We start from the raw sequence: 13,655 nt of genomic DNA on the forward strand, positions 1-13,655 counted from the left end.
TGATTTTTCTGCTGATAATTAACACTATTAAATGATTAATCTGTCCAAGGCTGACCAGCCTTTGAAGAAAGATAAAAATTACTAGCATAATTCAAAGATGCCATTTGATATCTAAGATTATATTAGCTTCAGCCCACTATTAATAAACAATAATGCACAGTATATTGATTTTACAATTGAAAATTACATAATTGAGTCATGCATGCAATGATTGGCTAATTAGAGCTTCTACCCAGGTAATTAATTGTTATATAGTAAAAATGATTTATGCTTTTAATACTAGGATAAATAATAGTCAACCAAAATAGGGAGAAGCCATCTTCTATTGATTTAGATTTGTTTTGTTGCCATAAGGTGCAATCCCTTTGAAGATACGCGCATTTATACACATTTCAGTAATTTTCATAGACTTTTTACTGGCTTTTTAGATGGAAGGAGGTCAACAATGGTATAAAACAATAGTTCTTTTTCTCCATGTGAGCACCATGGTAAGGTACAGCTGAGAATATGGACAATGGGAGAATAGCTTAATCAGCAATTTTTTTTTTTTGGCCTATAGAAATTGGAAATGGAAAGAACAAGGAAAGGAGAAAGTTGAGAGAAGTTAATCTTAGCAACATGCATGCACTCTTTCATTCCCAATGGAACGAAAACACAGATATAAGCTGACAAAATGATGTGAGAGCTGAAAGGAGTTGTATATACAGATAAGCAAAAACACAGATACTCATATAAAACAGATGTTTTATAGAACAGCCAACTGTACCATGCACCATTTCAGTCTGAAAGGACAAAGGCTCTTCACAGAGAATTGATCACTTGTGAGGGTTTATGATAAGAGACTGTTGATGAAGCATGATCTTCACGCAACAAAGCTTTAAGTTCTACAGACATTTCAGACAACTAGGACTAAGTACATGCAGCAAAAGAAAGGAAATATCATGTCATTATAGATCTCTCACATACAAATGGAAGGCAACTCAAACTGATCTTGTTTCACTATGACTCATCAATCTTTCAAATGCAGCAGAAAGAGTGGTATCTTAGGGCATTTTAACCTTTTCATCTTTAATTCCTTTTAAGCAGACAGGCTTCACAACTGATTTTATGACTGTGAAAAATTACTGGATCCCAGAATGCGTACAACTAACATGAAATGCTTTTGAAAAGGGTCTGATTGAGAGCAATCTAGAGAGATATTTCTTTCATGTTATTGCTCCCTACTTCTGCTTAGCTAGGCAAGACTCCAATAATCCCCTGTTGGGGAACCATAATTATGTCCAGGACTCTTTTTTTAAGCTAATAAAGGAAGAATGTGAACAATAGTAATTCTGTTATCACAAGGTGCATATTAGTCCACAGCTCTTTACTTTGGCTCATGCATTGCCCTGTGCTATGTTTGCACATCCCACATAACATACACCTGCTTGTCTCGACTTTGACAATGAATACAGCAGTGCACTGAAAATATACTGCGTTGGCTAAATAGAAGTTACACATGGTGACTTGCCCATCTCATGTCATTTAATGACATTGGTTTTACATTTAATTAACTGCTTTGAGGTTTGGTTCAATTAAAACTCAGCTGCATAGTATTCAATTTTAGTTGGACCCAAAACAAACAACCCTTGCCCCTCCCCATGAAACCATGGCATTTCCCTGATTCTGATATAGGTTAATTCTGTCCTGAGGTGATTTGTTTAATCATCTGCAGTTGCAGTACACGTTACAGAAAAGGTTAAAGATGAATTTGTTTCCTCTGAGGCTTCCATTATTGAGACGCATTCAAGCATGCTTTCATAGTTGATGACATTAAGGAAAGTTTGACTTACGTTCTGTTTTCCCACTATGTTATCAAATGGGAGTTCAGGGCTCCATGATCCTTCTGTAAATGTTGCCCCACTGTTTCTCCTGTCTGAGGTGCTGACAGATTCTTTCACAATGTCTTCAGGCAAAGTCAACAGACTCTCCTCGGGCTGTTTTATTAAATAGGTCTCAATGTTATGTTTCCTTAAGAATTCATTTCGTTCTTTACCATGTCCTTCTTCAACTTTATAATCCCCATTCAGGCAGTCCAGAGTGGCTTTGGAGATGTGGATCCTCCTGCGTGTATGACACAAATGGTACTAAATGCTGATTGCGTACTTTGACAGGAAGGACTATGGAGAGCTTTATGTCATTATTTAACATTATAGATACATGCTCTTTTTGCTACTACATATGATTTTACAATAATTCAGCATTATACACTGTTACATTTTAGAGGTGCTGTGTAATCACTCATAATCCGCAAATTTCTTTATAAACACAGACTCCAGTACTGCAGTGGAAGCCCAAGGTCAAAGTCTGGCACCAGCATGGAGCCCCACTCACTTCAGTGGGATTCCATGCAGGTGTAGGGATCAGAACATATTATTATTAGTAATTATTTGGATTGAGGTAGTACTTAGGAGCCCCAGACATGCACCGGACCCCATTGTGCTAGGTACTATACAAACAGAACGGAACAGAAAGACAGACCCTGCCTCAAAGATCTTACAATCTAAGTATCAGACAAGAGACAACAAATGGGTGCAGCCAGACTGAGGAGGGAGTATAAGAAAACAATGAGACAGTATTGGTGAGCATCGTATGCAATGGTATCAGAGCATCACCAGGCTAACCTAGATCAGATTGCAGGACGGGGGCTTTAATAGCAGAGCCTGATTCCATTATGATGAGTAGTACCTTACTCCAGGAGCAGTCCCACTGATTCCCATCAGACTACCCCCAGAGTGAGGTACTATTCAGTGTGAGCTATGGCAGTGGTTTTCAGACTGCGGGTCATGACCCAGTACTGAGTCGCAGAATGTAATGCACTGGGTCGCGATGGCTCTGGTTAGCACTGCTGATTGGGCTGTTAAAAGTTCCCTCGGCGGTGCTGCCTGGCTAAGGCTGGCTAGTCCCTACCTGTTCTGACACTGCGCTGTGCCCCGGAAGTGACCAGCAGCAGGTCCGACTCCTAGGCAAGGAGGCCACAGGGCTCTGCACACTGCTCCTGCCCCAAGCACCTGACTCCCCGAAGCCTTTGCACTGCTTCTGAGAGGGGCAGGAAATACGTTTTTGTATGGCAGTTTAAATGAGTTACTCGAAGTTCTGTATTAATACACCTAGTAAGGGATCTATTTGTCAAAAAACATTTCCTGAATACTTGCTAACAGGTATTTTGAAATAAATTACCAAAATAATTGAAACTGGTGTGATTCTATTGTGTTATTTTGACAAACAGAATGCTGTGTGCAGAATTTTTAATTTTTTGGGGACAGAATTCCCCAGGAGTAACATATGTAGGAGATACACAGAGCTAGATTTTCCAGTGGTGTAAACTGGCATTGATTTCAATGGCTCTGTACTGGTTTACACCAGCGCAAGCTCTGTCCCATAATATTTCCCATCCCATTTCTTTGCAACCCTTGTTTTGTGGCCTATTTGATGCCATTGCAGATTTATACTATGTAAAATCCTAGTGATAGACCTAGGAATTTGTGTAGTAAAAAGGGTATGGGTTTAACCCTTTGTGGTAGTGACTACCTCCTGCAAGTTGCTGATTACACTTAACTCCTCTGAAGTGCCTGGAAGTGAAGGAATCCAGAAAAACACAGAATCAGAAGTTATATATAATATGAAACATAATTTCACAATAAAAAACCATAAGAAATTTGAAATATTTGTATCTCAATCCATTTAAAACTTAGGGCCAGATCTTCAGCCGTTATAAATCAATGTAGCTGAATGGAAGTCAATGCATCTATGCCAATTTACCTCAGAAGAGGATCTGACCCATTATTTTTTCCAAAATGTCCACCGAGATTAATAGTCTCTAACAATAAAATGACTGTAAAAATTGGTTCCCAAAGGTAAGCAGCATTTGGCCTGGATTTGAAAAACACAAATAGTCTGCTATCTGAGAAACAGACTTTGTTTCCAAGCTTATAAAGCCAAAAAGGTTAAATTAATTTAAATAAGGGACTAAATACAAAAAAAGATAGAAAACAATACATTAGTTGCTAGGGTGACTATCTTTGTGCTGAGTTTTAGTCTAATAAAATTTCGAAAGATTGCATTATAAACTCCTGAAATATGGGGTTTATAATGGAAACGATAACAGCTCTAAGTAGTGCTGTGATCCTGGCTACTGATTTAATACACGTACTGGGACAAAATATTAATAAACCAGCTGGTAGAGTCAAGAATGGGTTCTGCATCCACCTTACAAGCATTTGACTTTTCTTCATTCATTTAAAATGTATGTTGAGGAGGCCTGATTCTGGGCTCACTTAAAATGTGTAAATCAGCAACACTTGCATTGATGTCAATGGATCTAACCCATTTTAGAAAAGGTAAGACCAGAATCAGGCCCAAGACTTTTGAACCTATTCAAAAATAAGGTATCCTGAAAAATCAGTTATCAGCTATGCTTCATGCAAGAACAAACAGGTTAATTCCAAGATGCACAGTGACACATATCATGTATTAGAAATAACAGCCCTGCCTTTAATACACAGAAAAGTGGCTCTAAAAATAATATTCTGGGATTCCATATGTTTTCTCTATCAGTGGGTTCTGGATCAAATTTGCTCATTTTAGAGCATATCCACACAAACACTTTCTGCATGCCGAGCTTTAGTACAAATCTACAGAGCTCCAGAGTGCCACGCATTAACTGTCCATGTGTACTGTGCTTATGCACATTAAGAGGTCTCTGGTGCATATTGCAGTACTGTGGTTTGAAACAGCCATAGGTCAAAGTTCACTAGAGAACTTTTAGTGAACAGCAGCATGGTCCCATATGGACACTTAGTGTGTGGGACACTGAAACGCTGTAGATTAACACCCCAGCTAGTTACGCAGCAAGTGCTTGTGTAGACATGCCCTAGAAACACAAAAATGATGATCTTTCATTTTAGCAAACTGCATCTGAGATCTGAAAGTAAAGTTGTATTCTTTGTGCTTCTAGTCTCTAGGTGTGAAATTCACCACCTTGTGAGCTAAGGGACAGGTTTCAATGTATGCACCACTGAAGTCCCAGTAAGTCCCCCTATTGAGGGCCTAGGTGGGATTTACATGGTTAGGGCCCTACCAAATTCACTGTCCATTTTGGTCAATTTCATGGTCATAAGATGTTAAAAATCATAAATTTCATGATTTCAGCTATTTAAATCTAAAATTTCATAGTGTTGTAATTGTAGGGGTACTGACCCAAAAAGGAGATATGGGGTTTTTTTTGCAAGGTTATTGTATGGGGGTTGTGGTATGGCTACCCTTACTTCTGCGCTGCTGCTGGCAGCGGTGATGCCTTCAGAGCTGGGTGGCTGGAGAGCAGCAGCTGCTGGCTGGGATCCCAGCTCTGAAGGGCAGTGGCGCAGAAGTAAGGATGGCATTGTATGGTATTGCCACTCTTACTTCTGCGCTGCTGCTTTCAGAGCGGGGTGCCTGGCCAAAATTCACCGCCTTCCGACTGCCCAGCTGTGAAGGTAGTGCAGAAATTAGGGTAGCAATACCGCAGCCCACCTAAAATAACTTTGTGACCCCCCCCCGGAACCCTCTTTTGGGTCAGGAACCCCAGTTTGAGAAACACTGGTCTCCTCCATGAAATCTGTTTTTTACCCTATACCATACAGATTTCATGGAGGGAAACCAGATTTCACGGTCTGTAGTGAGTTTTTCATGGCTGTGAATTTGGTAGGCCCTACGTCTAGTACAAAGGCTTTGTGTTGTGCACTTTCAACAAAGGGGTGAAATTCAACCCACTACAATACAGATTTGGGAAGCAGATCTTGGCTTGATCATTTTGCTAATGATGATAAGGCTGAGTATGACACAGCTTGTTCCTCTGTATCTGTATTGGTTCTGTGGGGGTAACACTAATGAATATGTGTTTTGTCACTCTAGTGTGCACGTGTGACTCAGGTACATACAGATCATAGATGTTGGGAAAGGAGGAGTCATTTTTCTGAGCATAACCGCTCTTTACAAAACAATATTTAGAAAGCAATTACAGATTGGTAAAAAGACTCATTCCCCTCTGATTTTAGAGACAATTATTCTGCAGTCAGTAGAGGGGCAGAGGTCCTGTATCTGCAATATCTCTATTAGAGCCTGGCACATGGCTTTTCCATGTATTGCTTGAGGCAGATCTATGCTGAAGGGGTGTTCTAAGGCACTCAAAGACGAGACCAGCCTAGCACAACTCCCACGGCAAGAACTGGCAGGCACACTAAACTTCATTTGTTCTAGAACTTCCCCAGATGTTGCTTCTCTGCTCCAAGGTCCTGACTCTGCATCATTGAAGTAAATAGGACTTTTGCCAGATACACCAATGGGAACAGGACCGGAGCTTAAATGGGGATTTCTGTGGCCAGCATGGCACCACTGCTTGACCCTAACAGATCTCCAAAATGGTAAGTGGTCTGGCTGCAAAGGGTACTGAGAGTGATTGACTCACCATAGCAAAGATAGCAATTGTGCATCTCAAAATGTGTTGAGATGCAGGTCATATGAGGCAGAAATAACTTTTCAGCCCTGGGGTGAAGCAGACACCTCAGATGAAGAAACACTAAGCAGATGGATGGCAGTAAGTATATCCCTACATATACAATTGCTCCCATAAAGGTCACAAAGCACAGATTAGCAGCTCAGAGCATCAAGCTAGTTGTGAACAATCCCTGCAGGGTAAGTTTTCCAAAACTCCACGAAATTAGGTTGGCAGCTTATGAAAGATGCAACAACGCTCCCACATTGTGTGTAAAATCATGGGAAACTGCACCCATGTTCCTCACACCAGCATTTGGGACTAAAGGACTTAGGAGTGAAGCCTGCATGCTACTCAGAAGGAAGAATCTTGAACCAAAGGTATCTGCATGAATCCAGTGTCAGATACAGTATCACAGAGTGAGCTGGCCATTTAAGCGGTTTGGGCCTCACCCTCATCTGTGGCAGGTTTAACACATCTCTTCAGGTAAAGGGAATTAGTATAATGAGCATGTGATGGGGGAACTCAGAACCAGGTCTGCTAGAAAATATAAGAGACCATTCAGAGGAGAGTTTAAAAGGAGCAGGACGGGTGTTCCACACAAAGACACTCCCCATAGGGACCCAAGCAGAGGCCTGGGTGCAAGCCTTCACAGATCAGGAATCAGCTAGGAAGGCTGGAGTGAGGGGAGTAAGCTTGCGATGAGGGCCGGGACCAAGAATCCTTCCCCCAAGGGCTATGATCTAGCTAGGAAGGCTGGACGTAAGATCTGTGTTGTTTTGTATCTTACATTAATAAATTAGACTCTTAAAAGGAAACAATGATTGAGAAAACAGCTGCAGCATGAAGTGTGATTAACGGGGAAAGGAAGGAAACTGGGGGAGCAGCAGGGCCTGAAGTCAGACTGGGTAAGCCCTGCTTCATTCAGAAATAGCTACTGGCTGAATACTGTCTCTGACCATTTGCAGAGGGCAACATTCCCTTTTCCACAGCCAGACTCACAACACCCAGGTCTGAAGGGCAGGCAAGACAGCAATGGAAATGAGCTCCGTCGACTTTCCTGAAAGATCTGATTGCTGGGGGTCCGTTGGGGCAGTTAATGGATATCTAAGAGGAGGAGTTGGTATATGGGTATTTTGTGACAATCTTCTGACGAGCCTTTGCTAAGAGCCATTTTACAAATATCACCAGAAGGATGCTTTAAACATTGCATCAAACCTATTTAAATACTGGAAAGAAAGTAAATTTGTCAAAGGCAAACAAAAATGATACAGCTGATGGGATCATGCTCCGCCTTACCCAGGAATGCCGCCTGACTCCAGTTTGTTTGCAATATCCACGTCCCATGACCAGACATCAAACTGCCACTTCCGTAGGCCCAGCACCCCACACAGCACTGATCCAGAATGTATTCCGATCCGCATGTCAATGTCATGCTTTGTTCTTGACCTAACATACCTGTTTTTGTTAAAGGGTTAAATACACAAAGAAATACAAGATCAGCTCATGCAATCAACTCCATAGAAGTCTGCAACTATGATCCATGTGGAAAAGTCACATCTTCACTGTGCCATAGCAGCTGTCCTGCAGGCCTTGCCAGATAACAGGGCAGCTGCAGAACTAACATCATTCAGAGGTTTTACGTGTTTAAAAAACGTAGTCTATAAAATGAAACACCAATTTGACATGTTGGGATACTTGATAGCTGTATACAATTAAGAGATAACATTCTGGGTGGCAGAGTATGTGCAGTCATAAAATGGTTCTGAAAGCTGGATTATCATAGAGGTGCTTAATTGCATGCATGGTTTGATGTCACACATATTATTCCTATTTTGCAGAAATATACAGAGAGAGAGAGAGAGAGCGAGATGTTTAAATGGAAGCAACTGTAGGGTCCACTAAGTCCTTTCCCATAAAAGCATAACTGAATATTTAACACATCAACAGAAACTATTATAGTTAAGATATACAATGTTCTCATTCCGCCCTCCTCCTATTCTGAGTAACTCATTACTTTCCAAAACCTCCCTTTTCTGGCTGACATTTTCTAGGGTTGGTTTTTGCCCAAAGGTAAAATATTTGTTAGAGGGTTTGGACAAAAATGCTCCTTAGAATAGGAAAGGATTGAAAAAATATACATAAAAATTCTTGGGATCTTTTTTGAGTGGCTCTGCAATCAAAATGACTAAGGTTGAATAGCTAAAATTTGGCATGGAAATAAGCCTTATTAAAGAGAAGTATCTTGGGCCATGTCTACACTATGGGGACTATAGCAGCACAGCCATGGTGCCTTAGCTTTAACAATATAAACGTATAGTGTAGATGCAGCCTACAGTGATGGAAGGGGTTTGTTTGTCCATCGCTGTTGAAACACCACCTACCTGAGCAACACTAGCTATGCCGATGGAAGCATTCTTCCATTGACCTAGTTGTATCTCCATTTGGAATTAGGACAGCATAGCTATTGTTCTCAGGAGCATGGATTTTTCACACCCCGGGGTGCCATAGCTACGTCAACTTAAATTTTAAGCATAGACCAAGCCTTGGGGTGTGCTTGTAAAAATCAGTGAGGATTTGGCCAATTGAAAATTGTACCCTGCACACTCACAGAGTACATTTTGCACAGGGCTTTTCATGAAGCTCATAAAATATGCAGCTAATGGAGGTTGCATTATGTATTCATGCATGACTATCTTAGCTATGTCGGAAAGATGCCAACGCCCCGGCAGAAATGTGATAGGACTAGGGAGCACTATTTTGTGAAATGTGATATGACTAGGGAGCACTATTTTGCTCTTTGTATGGTTTGCAGAAAGAAGCACTTCTCTGATATGTTTTAAATGTGCCAGGCTTCAGGGAAGAGCAAAGTGCCTTCCCCAACTTCCCAACATACCAGGTTCACAAGGAGAGGTGCTTACTTTGGCAGATCTCCTAAGGGACATGGGACATGACACTTCCAGGTTGCCCATGATACAGATAGTTTCAGATTTAGAAACCTGCATAAACTACCCTCAGCTCTGCCCTGTTGTGTGTATGCATCATGGTAAAATCCACTTTATAAAAATCGTCCTCAGAGTTGACATTACTAGGTAATTTTGTTGACAGTCTCAGAAAGGAAATTATGTGCTTGATAATCAGCTGGTTTAAATCAAAGTAGCTCTACTGAAGTAAATGGAGCTCCACTAGATGAAGACCTGAGCCAAAAGTTGGATTTACAATGATCTTACACTAAATTAGTACCTTCCTTTCAGACTGATTCCAATGCAGTGTACATGGAGACACTAAACTAACTTTGCACCCCAGAGGTTGTCCTTCCAAGTGAGAGTTGAGGCACTTTGGCTGGGCACTGTGGAGCAGCTCACAACAAAGTCACCTGTGCAATACCTACTGTGAGGACAAAGAGAGTATTGTCTTCAGAGCTTTCAATCTGACACCATTAATGAACTCTGACTTTACCTTAAAACCCTCCCACTACTGTTTGCACTAACTAACATCCTTGCTGGCAGTCTCAGAATAAAAAAATGCACAGCAGGCTGAAATTTGCTATTTCTTTATACAAGTCCCAGTTCTGCTACCACTGAAGTCAATGACAATGGTGCATGATCATACCTTAGGACAGACAAAGAATAAACAGAGCTATTTCACAATTCCCAAGCTGCACATCATAGACTCAGATCTCACCTAGACAGATCATGTCTAGGGACAAAAGGATAAATCACTAGTTTCCATTCAATCCTTGGTCTTTGATTACTGTCAACAAGGACATCAATGTAGTGTGTGAAATTAAGTTTCAAAAAGGAAAAGAAATTATATAAAAATGAGAGGATTCACAGAAAAAGCAATTCACCTTTATTGTCCTCTCCTGCACATTTTCTGAGAAAAATGATGACTATAATATGTTCCTATGCAGCTGTTATCCTGCTAGCCCAGCACTTACTCGTCATATCCAGACACCAGGGGGTCTCAGTGACCTTGGCAAGAGGGGTAGACTGAGATTTACACATTGATAAACTATTTTTTGGCACATTTCCTCCAATGTATTGAACAAAAACATGTTTCTCTATAAACAAGAAGCACATCTGGTTTCATTACTCCACCAGTGTTTTGTTCAAACACACCGATTGTGGCAAATGACTTGCCAGTGGCTTTCGGACTATTGTATCTTGTGATTCTGAATTTTGCTCTGCACAATTTTGTCATTTTTTACATTTTATTTTTAGGATTTTCACCTTTTGGAGTCCAGTGCCAAAACTGGCATCTGGAAGGAAAACCTATTCTTCTCTAGCAGTAATTGACTGGGAATTAAGAGCAAATTTCAGCATGGCATGTCCAGAGTTAGGGCCTGGCCCTTGATCTTTCAATCTATAGCATCTCTCAAATGTATGGATGGGACTCCTTTCCAGCCCTCCTCTTCAGTCAACATCAGAGAGAGGAAAGAGAAAGAAGCTTTCTAACTTGAGAAGTGCCCACTGGGCACTGAAACTGGGTCCTGGCTGAAAGGAGAGCACATTGTGTGAACGAAGCTATGAACACATCATGGAGTTATTGGAGAAGAAAGAGAATACCTGCAATTGAAAGTGACTGGATTTGTGTGATTAGAGATTTGTTGACCAGCCAGACCTAAGCTTTGGAAAAGACAATGGATAGGCATTACATAATGGATAGAGCTGCTTGGAAAAATTCCAATGAAACAATTTTTCATTGGAATTTCCCAAGATGTCAAAATCAAAAAATTCTGCAGAGACAGTTTGATTTTGTCAAAACTCCCACTGACTTCAATGGGACCTTCATGTTTTCTTACTGGTCAGCATTCTCTGACTAGTAATTAGGTTCTGTAGCAGTTAATAAAAGGCTCTTCTGTGTGCATGAAGAATTTGAGCTGAAAGTCAGAAATCTGCCTAACTGCTGATTTAAGAATGCATTTATATATTGTCATACTTTTCTATTGCTACCCGAATACCAAATGCTTTGAAACTGATATCAGTGCAGTTTCATTTGTAAGCTCTCCCAGGCAAAGAAAACCTTGGGTGTAAAGCATATAGTGTACTATTGGTGCTAGATAAAAAATAAAGCCATGATCTGTGTAAGCTTAACATTGTGAAAATTATATATCTAATGGAATAGTAATTGCTTTTAATTTAAAGCTAAATAAGGTCTAATCACAAACAAACAATGAAACAAACAAACAACTTTTGTGATCCGACTGGTTGATTTGTGGAATTTTCTCAAAATGCCATGCTTTTCTCATATTAATATGAAATAGAAGTGGGCAAACTGAACTGGGCATGTCGTCTATACAGGGTGATTCTGGGAACTGTGTTGTGTTTGGAAAGGAAACTACTATTATTTGTATTTTAAAAGTTAGATAGCAGGATGCACTAAACTAGTGAATGGCATGCAAAATGTGGCTAAGACCCAAACACTCATAGGATAGAATACTTTGTAGATGGCCCTATCACAAGGTCAAGTAGCTGTCTAATGCAAAATGACACTCTGGGCCCTATATAATTTAGAGCAGCTTCAGGGATGGATTTACTCTGGAATTACACTGTTAGAGCTGATATAAGTAACATCACTATCTGTAGCGGTTCTTATACCATGCTCAGCACTGAATGCCTATGAGCTGATATTGTAGAAATACACACTACAATAAAGTCATGGAATACATTGCTGTTTATGTGTCGGTATTCTCCAACAAGAACATTATACATTTGTAATGCATTTCCACAAATTCAAGCACAAACCATTAGAAGTCTGTGCCTTTCCATTTTCCAATTACACTATAATACTACATCAAATAATTACATTGCCATGCCATATTTCCAATTTTGTTCTTATTATTTTTTCATAACATGTCTTAAGATGGTGGGTATCGGTGGAGAGGGGGCCATTTAAGAATTAAATTAGGGTAGTCTTAACTATAAAACCAAAAACAGGAGCTATGTGAATTTATACCACCTGAGGACCTGGCCCTAGAGTTCTAAGCAAATAGTTGTGTGTATCTTTTGTTTTGTTCTGATGTCCACATTTCTCATTCCCTATTTTCATGGCAACTATGATCATTTTTATACCAGCTGAGGATCTAGCCCTATGATTAGCAAAGCCAACTAGAAACGGCATGTAATTTTGAATCACTTGTGCTATGTCAGGGAGTTCAAAACAACTTCTGAACATTTAAGTGCCAGGGCACTTTCTCTACCATATGTAAATCACTCTCTGAATTCATATATAACAGAATAAGGAGTAGGTGGGTCAGGTTTCCCAACAGACCAATAGAACAGGTCAAAAAGCAGTTGTTTCTTGGGAAACAGCAGGAAACTTGGCACGTCTGCTACTGAGATCATGCATAGTAGCTGTTTTTTCTTGAATTAATGTTACTACTATTAGAGACTACACATAGATAGACTGGTTTATAATGAAGACAAGCTGTTATACTGTTTCCAGAGTTGAGTTTCAGTTGTGTGGTGAGACTACTTCAGTCATAATAAATATTCTTTCAGGTGGCACTTTAGTGGGCAGGTATCCCAGACACTAAGCCATCCAAGACTTTTTGACCTGCAAAATAAGTGTGTTGGTAAGGTTTGTTTGGATTTCCACTACTGTGCAGGGAGACGCCATCCCTCTGATGGAAGAACTGACACAGCCTCCCAACCTCCCTTCTCCTAGTGAAGTAAGCCTCAGGAATAAAGAAATTCCAGGGAGGAGTTAGCCCCAGGCCCAGAGAAATTCAAGCCAGCTGAGCAATCACAGAAGCCAGTTCAACACGGACTGTTGGCCACTTATGTTATCATAGAGTTTAAGGCCAGAAGAGACCATCTAGTGTGTACCATCCTGTATATCACAGGCCATTACATTTCACCCGCTTAGCCCTGTATTGAGGCCAATAGCATGTGTTTGCCCAAAGCATATCTCCCAGAAAGTCATTCAGTCTTTATTTGAGGGTGTCAAGAGATGAAGAATCCACCACTTCCGTGAGGAGTTTGTTCCAATAGTTAATCAACCTCCCTGTTAAATATTTGTGCCTTATTTCTAATTTGAATTTTTCTGGCTTCAGCTTCCAGTCACTGGTTCTTGTTATGTCTTTTTCTTCTCTCACTGCAAGGCATTTTTTCCCAGCCCTCAAATCAACATCCGTTGAAAA

General features: G+C 40.4%; 1 protein-coding gene across 1 annotated transcript in view; it reads right to left on the reverse strand.

The window, feature by feature from the left end:
• Positions 1 to 13,655, reverse strand: part of ADCY8 (adenylate cyclase 8) — a 182,148-nt gene that overhangs the window by 62,781 nt on the left and 105,712 nt on the right. The window contains exons 6-7 of the mRNA XM_050940609.1: positions 7,811 to 7,969; positions 1,833 to 2,103 (exon numbers count right to left, since the gene is read on the reverse strand). Coding sequence (XP_050796566.1) covers positions 1,833 to 2,103; positions 7,811 to 7,969 — 430 coding nt within the window. The remainder of the gene's footprint in view (positions 1 to 1,832; positions 2,104 to 7,810; positions 7,970 to 13,655) is intronic.

The sequence above is a fragment of the Gopherus flavomarginatus genome, chromosome 2 (assembly GCF_025201925.1).
Source record: "Gopherus flavomarginatus isolate rGopFla2 chromosome 2, rGopFla2.mat.asm, whole genome shotgun sequence".
Taxonomy (NCBI): Eukaryota; Metazoa; Chordata; order Testudines; family Testudinidae; genus Gopherus; species Gopherus flavomarginatus.